Consider the following 15,053-nt stretch of genomic DNA (forward strand, 5'->3'; position numbering starts at 1 on the left):
AATGTACAGTGCCCGTCGGAAGTATTAATTCATGTGGGAATATAAGTAGTTAGTTTAGTGTATTTTGAGCCATTTTCATGTTTTTGTTGTCATTTAGTGTATTTTTCTGTGTTGTCTTTTGTGTAATTTTTGTATAAATATTTAGTTTTGTGTATTTTGAGTCATTTTCATATTTTTTTGTTGTCATTTAGTGTGTGTGTGCCTGCCTAACTTTCATTAAACTTATCTATTTTCAGTAGTTAGGTGTAGGCAGGTGTGTCGTGAGTGAAGCTGCAGGCTTCATTATGTAGCACCGTTTACTGATCTGACTCAACACTACAGTCACTACCACCCAATGGACGGGTGTCGTGACACAGACTGTAACCGGACTCAATGGTGGTCCGTCTCCCTCACACACACACACACACACACACGCGCACACACACACACGTAGACAGTGATCGATTGCTGTCAATAACTTCAGGGTGAGGTCTGTCCGGTCTAAATAGCTAACAGTCAAACTAACATGAAAATAAACGTTGTGAAATGTCATCACCAAATAAAGAACAGTAAAAAAGTATTTTTCCTCAAAAGAGAAAAGGGAAATCCACGGGAGCTCATGCACGCACCGGAAGTGAGCTGTGCAGTGAAATAGATATAGATGGTGCGCTAGAGCCCCCTCACACCCTGAGGTCAAAAGCTGAATAGGTTTCATTTCGGGGCCGTCCAGAAGTGAAATAAAATTAAAATAAACATTTTGAAATTACGAAATTACTCCAAAATAACAAATACACACACTTGGCGTATTTGGAACCCGTTGCCCAAGTTTCAGGTCAAACTCGCACCGCGTCTGGGAGATAATTGCTCCATACACACACACGCACACATCCACACAGACGTTCCTTGCTTTTTAGTTAGATATTTATTAATGATATAAAAAGGATTTGTAAAACAAATAAATTAATAAAACAATGTAAAATCTAAGGAATGTAAAGTCAAAGTTTGTTCCAACACATGATAATTGCCTTACCCACAGTATCAGGCTTGGTGGCCTGGATGTGCATGTAGCCAGTCTCTTTTATAGGTTCTACCACCTGTTTCTCCATGCAAGGGTAGAGACGTTGAATATCCACCCCATTGAAGCCAAACAATTTTGGAAATCGATTACCAAGCAGGAGGGACAAAACCATAGACAGCCCAGGCTTGGAAGGTGGTGCAAAGTTCACATGCAAGCCTTTCACAATCCTAAAGAAAAAAAAAAAAAATTAATCACAGAAGGGATGGATCCTGTACAGGTTGGCCAAAATGTTCTATACCCTTGTTAAATTTTGTGAAGTTTCATCATCACGATGAAATAACTATTTTGTTGAGTTTGTTTCATTTTCATTTATTTTATTTTGAAATGGACAATGCACATTAATAGTCAGACATGCTGTAATTAAGCCTGTGTTAGCCAAAAGAGGCTAGTATTCATCCGGTGTCCCTGGCCAGATTTTAAAAGGCAACCGAAAATGTAAAAGGTATTAAAATACAGAAGGAGAATACGACTTGATAAAAGTCAACAGGTATGACATGTTTATATGATAAACGTATGTGACCAACAAGTGAATGAATAACAACACAATTCAAGAAATTATTTTTTTCGGGTATATTGACTTAAAATGCCATGTCCAGAACTATTCATACACTAGGATTACTGAGTTTTATTATTTTATTGCATAATTGTGACCATCACCAGCCCTCCCTAAGGAAGGGTAAAAATCATTTTATTAAAGGGAGAATAAAAGAAGAGAGGGCGGTGTTACACCTACGTGAGGGGGAAGGGAACATGGAAGAGGGAGTCAGGGTAGGAAAATGGAAGGGGAGGGGAAGAGTCGACTGTTTCAATGTTTGTGCAAGAACCACTTCTGCGAACCCAGGCGCCACCCTGGGCTCGAAGGTGTAGCCAGCCCCCCCCACACACGACCAAGCACTCCTCCTCAGACGCCCCGGAGACCCCAGGCCGAGAGGCCGCCACTGCCCCCACATACACACCAAATAAAGCCCCAAAGAGCCAAGGACCCACCGACCCCAACCCCACAATTAAATAATTTCCTGCATTGTCTATTGTTGTTTGGCCATGTATAACTCATTAACAAATTACACAACAACACTAATTCATTTTTATCAAAAAATCAAATAAATCTGAGAAAATAACAGTTACTGTATGTGTTAAAGATAAGCCACTCCCTTCTGGGATGGGAACCATTGGTAAAGGTCATAGTATCATTAAGAATTGGTCCTGAACAGGCTTTTGTACTGGATCCCCGTCAGCAGCAAATATATCTCAACATTCAAATAAAAATATTGTTATTATAAAACAAGTACTGCCACAGAGAAGTACTTTACAACAGTAAAAGCACTTCAGTGTAGTCGTTACGATCAATTTAAAGCAATCAAAAATATCAAAAAGTGGAACTAAATTCTTTATATGAGCGTAACAGACAGAAGCATTATGCTTTGGGGAAAATATAGATGTATGGACAGAACTTAGCAGCAATAAACAGTGGCTGTATTTAACCTTGGATTTTTTTCCAGGTTAATGCACACACAGTCACATGCACATGCACACAGCCAGTAGAGGAGCCCTGATTTAAATAACTTTAGTGGGAAATTCTTATACTTTGGTTCCAACTGAGCCATGTTGGTGGTGACCAGCCAGCCCCAGTCTCCTCCATGAGCGTAGAACTGCTGGAAGCCCAGGCGCTTCATCAGCTTGTGAAAGATTCTGGCAGCACAAACGGAATCAAAACCTGTTGAAAGATTTTGACCGTTACAATTGCAGTATTAAAAAAAATTGGAGTATTTCCACCAACAATTAGCAAACACATTTATGCTTGTACTGGTAAAAATAGACATTTAAAAGAAAACAAAGAATAACAGGTATAATAAAAAAAAAAAAAAAAAAAAACAAGGAGAGAGATTTGATAGATTTGCACCTTAATTTACAATTACTAAATATAAGAGTTTGTGTAGATAAAAACTATTAATAATATGATAATAATAATGCATTGGATTTTATATTGTGCTTTTCATGAACACTCAAAGCCCTTTACGTTGATGTACATTATTATTTTACTACAGAGACATCCCTCAAAACTGCCAGCTACCATCTTTTCATATCAAAGGATAGCAAACCGTTTGAATCAACAATTGGATTTACATCACGGGAGATTCTCATACTGTCTTCAAGAACCCCTCACAGGACACAGGGCCCTCCTGTAAACTCAGACAAATTTACAATGAAAGATACTTCAAACTGTTGAACACAGGTTTCAATGCAAAGTTCATAGTTCTCTCCTGCACTTTTAATCCATAACTATTTACCTAGAAAACCAGAATTGTAAGATTAAAAAGGAGTGATTTAAAGGTGATCATAGCGATTATCTATAAGTAATATTTTAGGTACCCGTCATTTTTCATGTCAAACTGACCAGAAAAATATGATTTCTGCACCTATCTTGATTTGACTTTTATAATCTGTTTGTGCTCTGAGTTATTTTAACTTCTTAATTCTCCAAAGAAGCTTTTAGGAAGCACCAAACACACCCACACAGGCCACAAGCATCCAAATCCACCTGATTGGCTGCCGTAAAAACGTACAACTAATGGCAACATTAACAACTGCATGCATTCCTCCCGGAATGATGACATAATTTTGGTTTAAAAGACGCAGCGCAAAAACCAAATCTTTGGTTTTTCAGATGCGGGTTCATCTGTTCCCCATTTCAATGTCCAGCTTTCACAAAATGTCTTTATGTTTTCTTTGTAAGATCATAGTGTTTGTTTATTAGACTTTAACTTAACATCCTTGCAAGCTCCAAAGAAGCCTCTGCTTTCCCTGCTTTGAGTCTGAACAACTGAGCCAGCCGTGATCAGTGCTGCCGTGTATGTTGATACAGAACCTGTCACATTTGACTCACTCTGTGGTGCTCCCCAGAGCTGCGCTTTCCGGTCTGACTGGTTCAGATTTCATATTGTCATAGTACACAATACTCTGTGGGTCTTAAAGAATCAGTGAAAATCATCTAAAATGCCTAGCAATATGGGGTTGACTGCTCTGAAAAGGGCTGGCAGTGAATGAGTTAACTCTATTACAGAAGATGAAAAAAATCTGGTGGATCTGGTTGAAATTAACAATGCCTTTACAAAATATTATGAAGAATTGTATAACTCTGAATACCCAGACAGCTCAGAAAAACAAAATGAGTTTCTTGACCACCTTCAATTCCCAACTTTAGCTGAGGAGGCTAAAATCAATATTGAGAGAGAGTTATGAATTGAAGAACTATCGGAGGCTTTGAGAAGTATGAGCAGTGGGAAGGCACCAGGGCCAGATGGCTCGTGTAGGGGACTGAAGAAGAGATGTTCCGGCTGTAAAAAATCTGTTGCACAATCGTAATGTAATTTCACTCTTATGACTCAAAACAGACACTGGAAAAAAGAAGAAGAGACAATACCCTCCTTTCAATCCAAGCCATTCACCCCTGTCGCCATCCTGGGAGCTGACTCCCCAGGACCCTACCCCGACAGGAAACCACACATTCCAGCCTTGAATCAAAGGAGTTTGATTTAAAAAAAAAAAAAAAAAAACAGATTCCTGGAACAATCTTTAAGTGAAAAATACCAGCTTGTCATGGCTCGATCTCGTTAGAGCTCGAAAGCTAAGCAGGTCAGGGCCTGGTTAGTAGTTGAATGGGAGACCACTTAGAATTCCAGGTGCAACAGTGGGGGACAGTCGCTCCAGTGGTATCTGTCATTGTGTCCTTGGGCAAGACACTTCACCCACATTGCCTAGTATGAATGTAGTGTGTGAGTGAGTGCTGGTGGTGGTCGGAGCGGCCGATGGTGCACTATAGACAGCCTCGCTTCCGTCATTCTGTAGCTGTGGCTACAATAGTAGCTTACCACTACTAAGAGTGAAAGAATAATGCCTTAACTCTGTAAAGCACTTCAAGTGTCTATGATAAAGCGGTATATAAAATCCAATGCATTATTAATAACATTGATGGTGTTCAGATCAGGAGAAATAAAATAAAAAAACCAAGTGCCATCTGATGTCCCAAAAACAGAACTGTGGACATGCGATTCCAACCGTAACATTGTTTCATTTCCAGGAAAAGCGTTTCTTTTCAATCAATCAATCAATCAATCTTTATTTGTATAGCGCCAAATCATAACCAATGGTATCTCAAGGCACTTTACAGTAGAGCAGTCTTAAGGACGGACTCTTCATTTTATGGATACACACATATGCACATATGCATATATACGTATATACACATACATATGTATCCCACACCCAACATGAATTCATCATGGCGGCAAGGAAAACCTTCTGTTAAGCAGCAGGAACCTTGTGTGGATCCCATTCCTATGATGAACAGCCATCCACGTTATGCTGTGTTGGGTGTGTGCAGAGGAGAGGGTGGAGACAGAGCCGCTGAGACTCTGTAGCTCCACACTAAGGATCCCACGGACCTGCAAGACAAAAGCCAGAAGGAGTACAGGAGCAAACACACAAGGGAAGAAGCAGACATAGAGGGAGTGTTTGAGAGAGGAATGGGACCCCCTCCGGTCCCTCTCTAGCCTAAATGACCTCTCTCTTAACGCCCTCTCAACCTCTCTCCAACCGAGCATGCCAGACCCCCCCCCCGGCAGTCTATGCCTATTGCATCTTAATTATGAGCTATGAGCTGGTTCCTAACTAAAAGCTTTACCAAAGAGGAATGTTTTGAGCCTAACCTTAAAGGTAGAGAGGGTGTCTGCCCCCCGAACCGTGGTTGGTAGATGGTTCCAGAGAAGTGGGGCCTGATAACTGAAAGCTCTTCCTCCTATACTACTTTTAAAGACAAATGGAACAACGAGTAGTCCAGCATTTTGAGAGCGTAGTGTTCTGGGGGGATTGTATGGCACTACAAGCTCCTTGAGATAGACTGATGCCTGTCCATTTAGGGCTTTATAAGTGAGAAGAAGAATCTTGAATTCTATTCTATATTTTATGGGAAGCCAATGCAGAGAGGCTAATACAGGAGTAATGTGATCTCTTCTCCTAGTTTTAGTCAGTACACGTGCTGCAGCATTTTGAACCAGCTGAAGTGTCTTAAGCGACTTGCTCGGGCAGCCTGCTAAAAGAGAATTACAATAATCCAGTCTAGAGGTAACAAAAGCATGGACTAGTTTTTCGGCATCGCCCTGAGACAGGATAGATCTGATTTTAGCAATGTTACGGAGATGAAAGAAGGCAGTTCTTTGTGTTAGCCTGGCTACAGTGCTGAAAAGGTACCTCGGATTATTTTTATTTTCTTCAATTAGTGAGGAATAGTATGTAGATCGACTATGTCGTAAGGCTGTCATGTATTTACTATGGCTTTCTTGCCAGAGTATTCGTGACTCCTCTGTTTTATTGGAGCGCCACATTCTCTCTAATTTACGGGTTGTTTGTTTGAGTGTGTGAGTTTCAGAGCTAAACCACGGAGCTTTCCTCTGACGTTTAATAGTTTTTTCCCTCAATGGGGCAATTGAGTCCAAGGTGGATTTTAGTAGACTAGCAGAGCTATCGACAAGCAGATCCAGTTGAGAGGGGTTATAATTAATATCATAGTTATTTATTGGATGGTGCACTGAGTTTAAGGCAGCAGGAATGGCCTCTTTAAATTTAGCCACAGCACTATTGGACAGATTTCTACTCGTAACTATTTTATTGCACAGTGTGAGATCCTCTAATATAATGGCTTTTTTCAAACTATTAATGAAGCTACTCATCGTTTAAATCATACTCTTGATCTTGTTCTAACATATGGCCTTGATATTAATGAACTAAAAGTCTACCCTGAAAATCCTCTGCTATCAGATCACTTTTTAATATCTTTTAACATTATCCTAGAGGATCTCGCACTGTGCAATAAAATAGTTACAAGTAGAAATCTATCCAACAGTGCTGTGGCTAAATTTAAAGAGGCCATTCCTGCTGCCTTAAACTCAGTGCACCATCCAATAAATAACTATGATATTAATTATAACCCCTCTCAACTGGATCTGCTTGTCGATAGCTCTGCTAGTCTACTAAAATCCACCTTGGACTCAATTGCCCCATTGAGGGAAAAAACTATTAAACGTCAGAGGAAAGCTCCGTGGTTTAGCTCTGAAACTCACGCACTCAAACAAACAACCCGTAAATTAGAGAGAATGTGGCGCTCCAATAAAACAGAGGAGTCACGAATACTTTGGCAAGAAAGCCATAGTAAATACATGACAGCCTTACGACATAGTCGATCTACATACTACTCCTCACTAATTGAAGAAAATAAAAATAATCCGAGGTACCTTTTCAGCACTGTAGCCAGGCTAACACAAAGTCAGAGCTCTATTGAGCCCATGATTCCTCTAGCCCTCAGCTGTGAGGACTTTATGACATTTTTTAACGATAAAATTCACAAGATTAGAGATAAAATTAGCCACTCCCTGCCTTCACCTGGGCCTGCTGTACCATTAAATGTAAATAGGCCTAACCTAAACTGTTTCACACATATAGGACTTCAGGAACTTAACTCTATTATTTCATCCTCCAAACCATCGACCTGCCTTTCAGATCCGATCCCAACTAAGCTGTTTAAAGAAGTTATTCCCCTAGTCTGCCCATCTTTGTTGGAGACAATAAATATATCCCTATCAATAGGCTACGTGCCACAGTCCTTTAAAGTAGCTGTAATCAAACCCCTTCTCAAAAAACCTACTCTTGATTCCAGCACTTTAGCAAACTACAGGCCTATATCTAATCTTCCTTTTATTTCAAAGATTCTTGAGAAAGTTGTGGCAGCTCAGCTCTGTGAATTTCTTCAAAACAACAGCCTGTTCGAGGACTTCCAGTCAGGCTTTAGAGCTCAACACAGCACAGAGACTGCTTTAGTTAAAGTAACTAATGATCTACTCTGGGCGTCAGATGAAGGACGACTCTCAGTGCTGGTTTTATTAGATCTTAGTGCAGCTTTTGACACTATAGATCACTATATTCTACTAGAGAGATTAGAGGAATTACTTGGAATCACAGGGACTGCCCTAAACTGGTTTAAGTCCTACCTATCTGATAGGTACCAGTTTGTACACGTGAATAATAAGTCTTCTGTGTACACTAAAGTAAGCTACGGGGTTCCTCAGGGCTCTGTGCTAGGTCCAATCCTCTTCTGTATCTATATGATCCCCCTTGGTAATGTTATGAGAAAATACTCTGTTAACTTCCACTGCTATGCTGATGATACCCAACTGTATGTATCAATGAAGCCAGGTGAGACAAATCAGCTATCTAAACTTGAGGCCTGTCTAAAGGACATTAGGGCCTGGATGGACCAAAATTTTCTTCTTCTCAACTCAGACAAGACTGAGGTCATTGTACTGGGCCCGCGACACCTTAGAGAAACCTATGCTAGCCTAACTGCCCTAGATGGCATTACTCTGGCACAAAGCACAACTGTTAGAAACCTTGGGGTTCTATTTGATCAGGACTTATCCTTCAACTCTCACATAAAACAAACTTCAAGAACTGCCTTCTTTCATCTCCGTAACATTGCTAAAATCAGATCTATCCTGTCTCAGGGCGATGCCGAAAAACTAGTCCATGCTTTTGTTACCTCTAGACTGGATTATTGTAATTCTCTTTTAGCAGGCTGCCCGAGCAAGTCGCTTAAGACACTTCAGCTGGTTCAAAATGCTGCAGCACGTGTACTGACTAAAACTAGGAGAAGAGATCACATTACTCCTGTATTAGCCTCTCTGCATTGGCTTCCCATAAAATATAGAATAGAATTCAAGATTCTTCTTCTCACTTATAAAGCCCTAAATGGACAGGCACCAGTCTATCTCAAGGAGCTTGTAGTGCCATACAATCCCCCCAGAACACTACGCTCTCAAAATGCTGGACTACTCGTTGTTCCATTCATCTCTAAAAGTAGTATAGGAGGAAGAGCTTTCAGTTATCAGGCCCCACTTCTCTGGAACCATCTACCAACCACGGTTCGGGGGGCAGACACCCTCTCTACCTTTAAGGTTAGGCTCAAAACATTCCTCTTTGATAAAGCTTTTAGTTAGGAACCAGCTCATAGCTCATAATTAAGATGCAATAGGCATAGACTGCCGGGGGGGGGGGTCTGGCATGCTCGGTTGGAGAGAGGTTGGAGAGGGCGTTAAGAGAGAGGTCATTTAGGTTAGAGAGGGACCGGAGAGGGTCCCATTCCTCTTTCAAACACTCCCTCTATGTCTGCTTCTTCCCTTGTGTGTTTGCTCCTGTACTCCTTCTGGCTTTTGTCTTGCAGGTCCGTGGGATCCTCAGTGTGGAGTTACAGAGACTCAGCGGCTCTGTCTCCACCCTTTTCTCTGCACACACCCAACACAGCATAATGTGGATGGCTGTTCATCATAGGAATGGGATCCACACAAGGTTCCTGCTGCTTAACAGAAGGTTTTCCTTGCCGCCATGATGAATTCATGTTGGGTGTGGGATACATATGTATGTGTATATACGTATATATGCATATGTGTGTATCCATAAAATGAAGAGTCCATCCTTAAGACTGCTCTACTGTAAAGTGCCTTGAGATACCATTGGTTATGATTTGGCGCTATACAAATAAAGATTGATTGATTGATTGATTGAATGTTAAAAGATATTAAAAAGTGATCTGATAGCAGAGGATTTTCAGGGTAGACTTTTAGTTCATTAATATCAAGGCCATATGTTAGAACAAGATCAAGAGTATGATTTAAACGATGAGTAGCTTCATTAATAGTTTGAAAAAAGCCAACTGAGTCTATTAGGGACATAAAGGCTGAGCTCAGGCTATCACTATCTTTGTCCACATGGATATTAAAATCTCCTACTATCAGTATTTTATCAGAACTGAGGACTAAGTTTGATATAAACTCAGAGAATTCTGATAGAAATTCAGAATAAGGGCCTGGAGGACGGTAAATTATCGCAAATAAGACTGGCTGGCAGGTTTTTGATTTGGTATGAGATAAATTTAGAACCAGGCTTTCAAAGGAAGTGTAGTTGGCCTTTGGTTTAGGATAGATTAGGAGAGAGGAATGATAAATAGCTGCTACACCACCTCCACGGCCTATGTCTCGTGGCATATGAGTATTTAAATGACTGGGAGGAGTGGCTTCATTTAAACTAACATATTCATCTTGATACAGCCATGTTTCAGTTAAACAGAATAAATCAAAGTTATTTTCTGAGATAAGGTCATTTACTAGTAGAGATTTGGATCTCAGTGATCTAATATTTAATAGAGCACATCTAATGGTTTTATGTTTTGGTGTTTCTAGATTTGAGATTTTAATTTTTTTCAGATTTTTATAATTGATAGCTCTTTTATTTGATTTTATGTTAAAATCATTGTGAAATATGGGTCGAGGGACAGACACCGTCTCCATAAAATAATATTCATCACCATCACAACAGTTGCCATGGCGATGAACACAGCTATCATAATAGCAATGGGAGGGAAACTGTCCTAAGGCAAGCGCAGAGGGGCGTGGAGGACTCCCCCTCTGTAACATGGTCTCATTCATGAGATGTCATAACAGTGACTGTGCCATGTTTTCTGATAGTAGAGATGCTCCCTCCAAAGTAGGATGGATTCCATCTCTTCCTATCAGGTTCGGTTTTCCCCAGAAGGATCTCCAATTATCAATGAAGCCCACCTCGTTTTCTGGACACCACCTCGATAGCCAGCGGTTAAATGATGACATGCGGCTATACATGTCATCACTGGTCAGATTTGGTAAGGGACCAGAGAAAATTACGGAGTCCGACATTGTTTTAGCATAAGCACAAACTGATTCAATGTTCACTTTGGTTGCTTCCGACTGACGACGTCGGGAGTCATTAGTGCCGACATGGAGGACTATCCTATCAAACTTACGATTACTCTTTGCCAGCAACTTTAGATTTGATTCTATGTCGCCCGCTCTGGCCCCTGGGATGCACCTCACGATGCCCGCTGACTTCGCTAGCTTCACGTTTCTCACTATGGAGTCGCCAATTATCAGCGTTTGTTCCCCGGTGAGTGTGTTGTCCTCACGGAGGGGGGAGAACCTGTTTGAGACGTGAACATGGTGGTGTCCCGAGCGGCTTTTTGACCTTCGACTATGCTTACCACGGACAGTAACCCACTCATTGCTGGCCGGGGGGGAGGCTAAGCTAGAGCTAGCACGGTCCGCACCGGCTAGGTCCTGCTTGCTAGCTTCGGTTTTGGTATCAGGGGTGCGGAACCGCTTCTCCAGATTGTTGATCCTCGCCTCCATATCTAACAGTACGCTACACTTTATGCAACTACCATTGTCCCTAAAGGAGGACGAGGAGTAACTAAACATCTGACACACCGGGCAGGAGAGCGGAGGGGAGGAGAGAGAAGCCATAGGTGCTAAATTTAAGCTAAGCTAAGCTAAGGACAAAAGGAAGTTTAAAGGAGATTACACTGCCTATAAGAGGCGAGATTGCTTTTTACTTAACCTTCGTACGTTTAACTCTACGGTAAAAAATTAAAACAAGTGTTTTCAAGGCTAAAATATCAATGACAAGTTTGATTAGAGTTAGCAGAACACAGTAGTAGAGCGCTGCAAGCAGCGGTAGAGTGTAAACAGGAAATGATCGATACGTCACCACGTCACCAGCACTCTTTTGTGTGTCTTTTTATTTGATAAATGTTTTAATTACCAATTTAAACTTTTCCAGGGAGCAGTTTCAGAACCAATCATATTCCTTGTGATGGATCAAAGTGTTTCTTTTATATGTCTTTTGGGTGATAAAGTGTTTAAGTACTAATTTAAAATAATTGTTTAACAGTGTAACCATTGGAAAGTTATTTTCAAGAGTGAATTAGTACAATATGAATAATATAATGATGTTTTCGTAATGTTTACGGCACACGCCGTTGTCTTTCCCCAGTATGTTGAACTCCCACCTCCTTCGCTTTAACCAATCAGGTTTACACCACCTAAAATTCAAATGGGAGTTTAGCCAATCAGATCACATTTCGGCCCGCCTATAAGTTGTCCCTCTTCCTTTTCCTTAGAGAGAGTTTTTAGGGTTTTTGGCAGTCTTCCAGTCACCAGGCTTTGAGCCTTCTTTAGTCCTCCAGTTTTTGTCACTCAGCCACAGGCATCATATAGTCTCCTCCCATGGTCATGAGGTTGGCTTTATGCCACTTCAGTTATGACCAACTTTGAATTTTATCTTTATTTTGAAATACCCAAGCAACTTTTTATATTAGAAAGGTCACAAAAGAATCCTCACCTACTCAAGGCCTGAAGCTGTGGACAGCACGGCCATTGCCATAGGTTGGACACCACTAATGTTTACCCATAAAAATGTTCAAAGGTGCATGATGAGGACCAGGTAGCTGCAGCACAGATGTCCTGCAGGGGAACACCCCTCAAGGCGGCCCACGATGCCACCATGCCTCTAGTAGAATGGCACTTTATGCCCTGAGGCACCAGGATGCTCAGTGTTTAGAAAGTGCGGTCCCCCTTCTACAGCCTCCATGACAGACGAAAAGGCTGTTGTCGTTCGTAGGCAAGCTGTCACTTCCATGTAAGCCTTAAGCACCCGCACGGGGCACAACAGTGTTGATGGTTCGCCCTTCCCCCCAGAGGAGCCCAGAGGACTGAAGGCAGCCAACTCGATAGGCTGGTTAACATAATGTGAGGGCAACCGCTTGGGCAAAAATGAAGGATTTGACCTGAGACTCATCCCAGAGCCATCAGCCTTCCAGCATAAACATGCCTGGCTCACTGACAGAGCATGCAGCTCCCCCACACATTTTGCCATTGCCACAGCAAGAAGAAAGGCTGTCTTGAGAAACAGCCACTTCAAATCAATGTGTCCCGGCGGCTCAAAGAGCGGCTGCGAAAGGGACTGAAGGACAACTCGAGGCTCAGGAAGTTGGGGTAAGCCCACGTGAGGAGCCGGTTTGCCACCCGCAGACATGTCACAGATCTGGTGCCGCCCTGGTGGTTGATGTGGTACACACCTGAGGTATTGTCTGCCGGACGAGAACATGCCGATCTTTCAGAACAGGGAGAAAGTTCCTGAGCGCCAGGAATACAGCCTGAAATTTCAACACATTTATGTGCTGCCACTTCTCCACAGGCCCCTGACGGTCCTGGACTGCCACACTGCACCCCAACCCACAAGAGAGGCGTCCGTCTCTACAACCTCCCGGCGGGAGGCTACCCTACCCATGGGTACACCCAACATTAAGTATTCCCTCCTCCAGGGTCGGAGGGTAAGGAGACACTGGACAGACACCCTGACCACCTTGTGCCAGTGGCAACTGGGGGTCTAAATGCAGGCTGAATGGGGCGCAGTGTTAGAAGCCCCAGTGGTACAACCATGGATGCGGAAGCCAACATCCCCATGAGTCGCAGTATCAGGCCATACTGTAGGTGGGAGCCATGTAGGAAACGCCGTAGAAGGCTTGGGATGGCGGAGAATCTGTCTGGGGCTCATCGCGCCGGTGGCATCAAGGAAAGGAGATCTGGCGCGCTCTGGGGTGCTTGGTTGGTGCGCCTGGGGGCCAGCGAGGCGACTTACAGCATCCCCTTGGTGGCCTCGGCGACTATGGGCATGGTCATCGTCGCTGGGGGCGCTGCTCTCGGTGCTGCTTCCGTTCCGGGTCCTTCTGGCCTGGGATCCAGTCCCTGCTGGCTCTGGACCCACCGGCGGGCGCCCGCCGGCTGCCCATTTGGCACGGCTCTGGTCGTCTGCTGGGCGTGGGCCTTGGCTCCTCTGCTGGGGTCTCAGGTGGGGGGCTCTCTGGGCGCTCCCGTCGAGGGGGTTGGGTGCTTGGGTATGGGTGGGGGGGATGCTGGCGGGGGGCCTTGGGGTTGGGGTCGGTGGCTGGATGCGCTGGGTGCTTGGCTGCTTGGGGCTTCCTCGGATGTTGGTGGCTGCCTCTCGGCCTGGGAGCTTTGGGGCATCTGGAGGGCTGCTCGGCCATGGGGTGTGTCATGGGGCTTCCTGGATACCTGCTCTTTCTGCTGGCCTGGCTGCATCTGCGGGCCCGAGGCAGTTCCTGGGTTTGCGGTAGCAGTTTTTGCACATATACTTGTCTACGATCCACTGGCACGCCTTGGGATGTGGGATAGAACTCATACTCGGCTTAACTTTAGACACATTAATCCCAAATACCTGCTTTAGGTATCACCACTCACTCCTTCCCTCTGTCCACAGCCACCAACTTTATAGCTAAGCTTCACACTTGCCACTATACTGGCTTGATTACACAACATAATAAGCACAATATGTTCTACAACTTCACATCTCACCCTCACTGTAAAATTAATCTATTCTTCCCCACCCTTTCTATTTTGTTACCTTGAGTCCCTCACCCTGCTCCCTTTACCCCACCCCTTCCCCCTCACCTAGGTGTAACACTGCTCTCCCTTTTTATATCCTCCCTATAATAAAAGATTTCTTACCCTTCCTTAGGGAGGGCTGGTGATGGTCACAATTAAGCAATAAAATAAATCTATTTATTTTACAAAAAATGCATTGCTGTCTCATAATGATTGCACTTCTTGTAGCGTTGACCTTTGACAGCATGTGCAGACAAGGAAAAAAAAAAAAGGATGGCGGAGAATCGCTCTGGAGAGAGGGAGGCCCGCATTATTGAGGAATCCAGCACAAGCCCCAAGTATCTCACAACCTGTCTGGGTACGAGGTTGCTCTTGGCATAATTTACCTTGAGGCCTAGATTGCCCATGTGACTGAGAAGAGCAGCAGTGTCCCTCAATACCTGCTATCAAGTTGAGGAAATGACTAGCCAGTCTTCCAGACAGGGGAGTATTGAAACTCCGCTGGCCTGTATCGTTGACAGAGCAGCTGCCAGACACCGGGTAAATATTCAAGGGGACAGGGATAGCCCAAACCGCAGAACCATGAACTGATAAACCTCGTCCATAAACATGAAACAAAGGAACTGTCTGTGACAAACTCCTCCTGCCCATCCCTCTCAGCGTCCCCAACTGGAGCA

The 15,053-nt window shown here is 43.3% G+C and overlaps 1 protein-coding gene across 3 annotated transcripts in view; it reads right to left on the reverse strand.

Annotated features, from left to right (window-relative positions):
• Nucleotides 1-15,053, reverse strand: part of ephx1 (epoxide hydrolase 1, microsomal (xenobiotic)) — a 53,627-nt gene that overhangs the window by 22,593 nt on the left and 15,981 nt on the right. For all 3 annotated transcript variants that reach the window (XM_028439403.1, XM_028439404.1, XM_028439402.1), the window contains 2 exons: nucleotides 2,642-2,771; nucleotides 1,010-1,224 (listed from right to left, as the gene is read on the reverse strand). In XM_028439403.1, coding sequence (XP_028295204.1) covers nucleotides 1,010-1,224; nucleotides 2,642-2,771 — 345 coding nt within the window. The remainder of the gene's footprint in view (nucleotides 1-1,009; nucleotides 1,225-2,641; nucleotides 2,772-15,053) is intronic.

This window comes from Gouania willdenowi, chromosome 24 (assembly GCF_900634775.1).
Source record: "Gouania willdenowi chromosome 24, fGouWil2.1, whole genome shotgun sequence".
NCBI lineage: Eukaryota > Metazoa > Chordata > Actinopteri > Blenniiformes > Gobiesocidae > Gouania > Gouania willdenowi.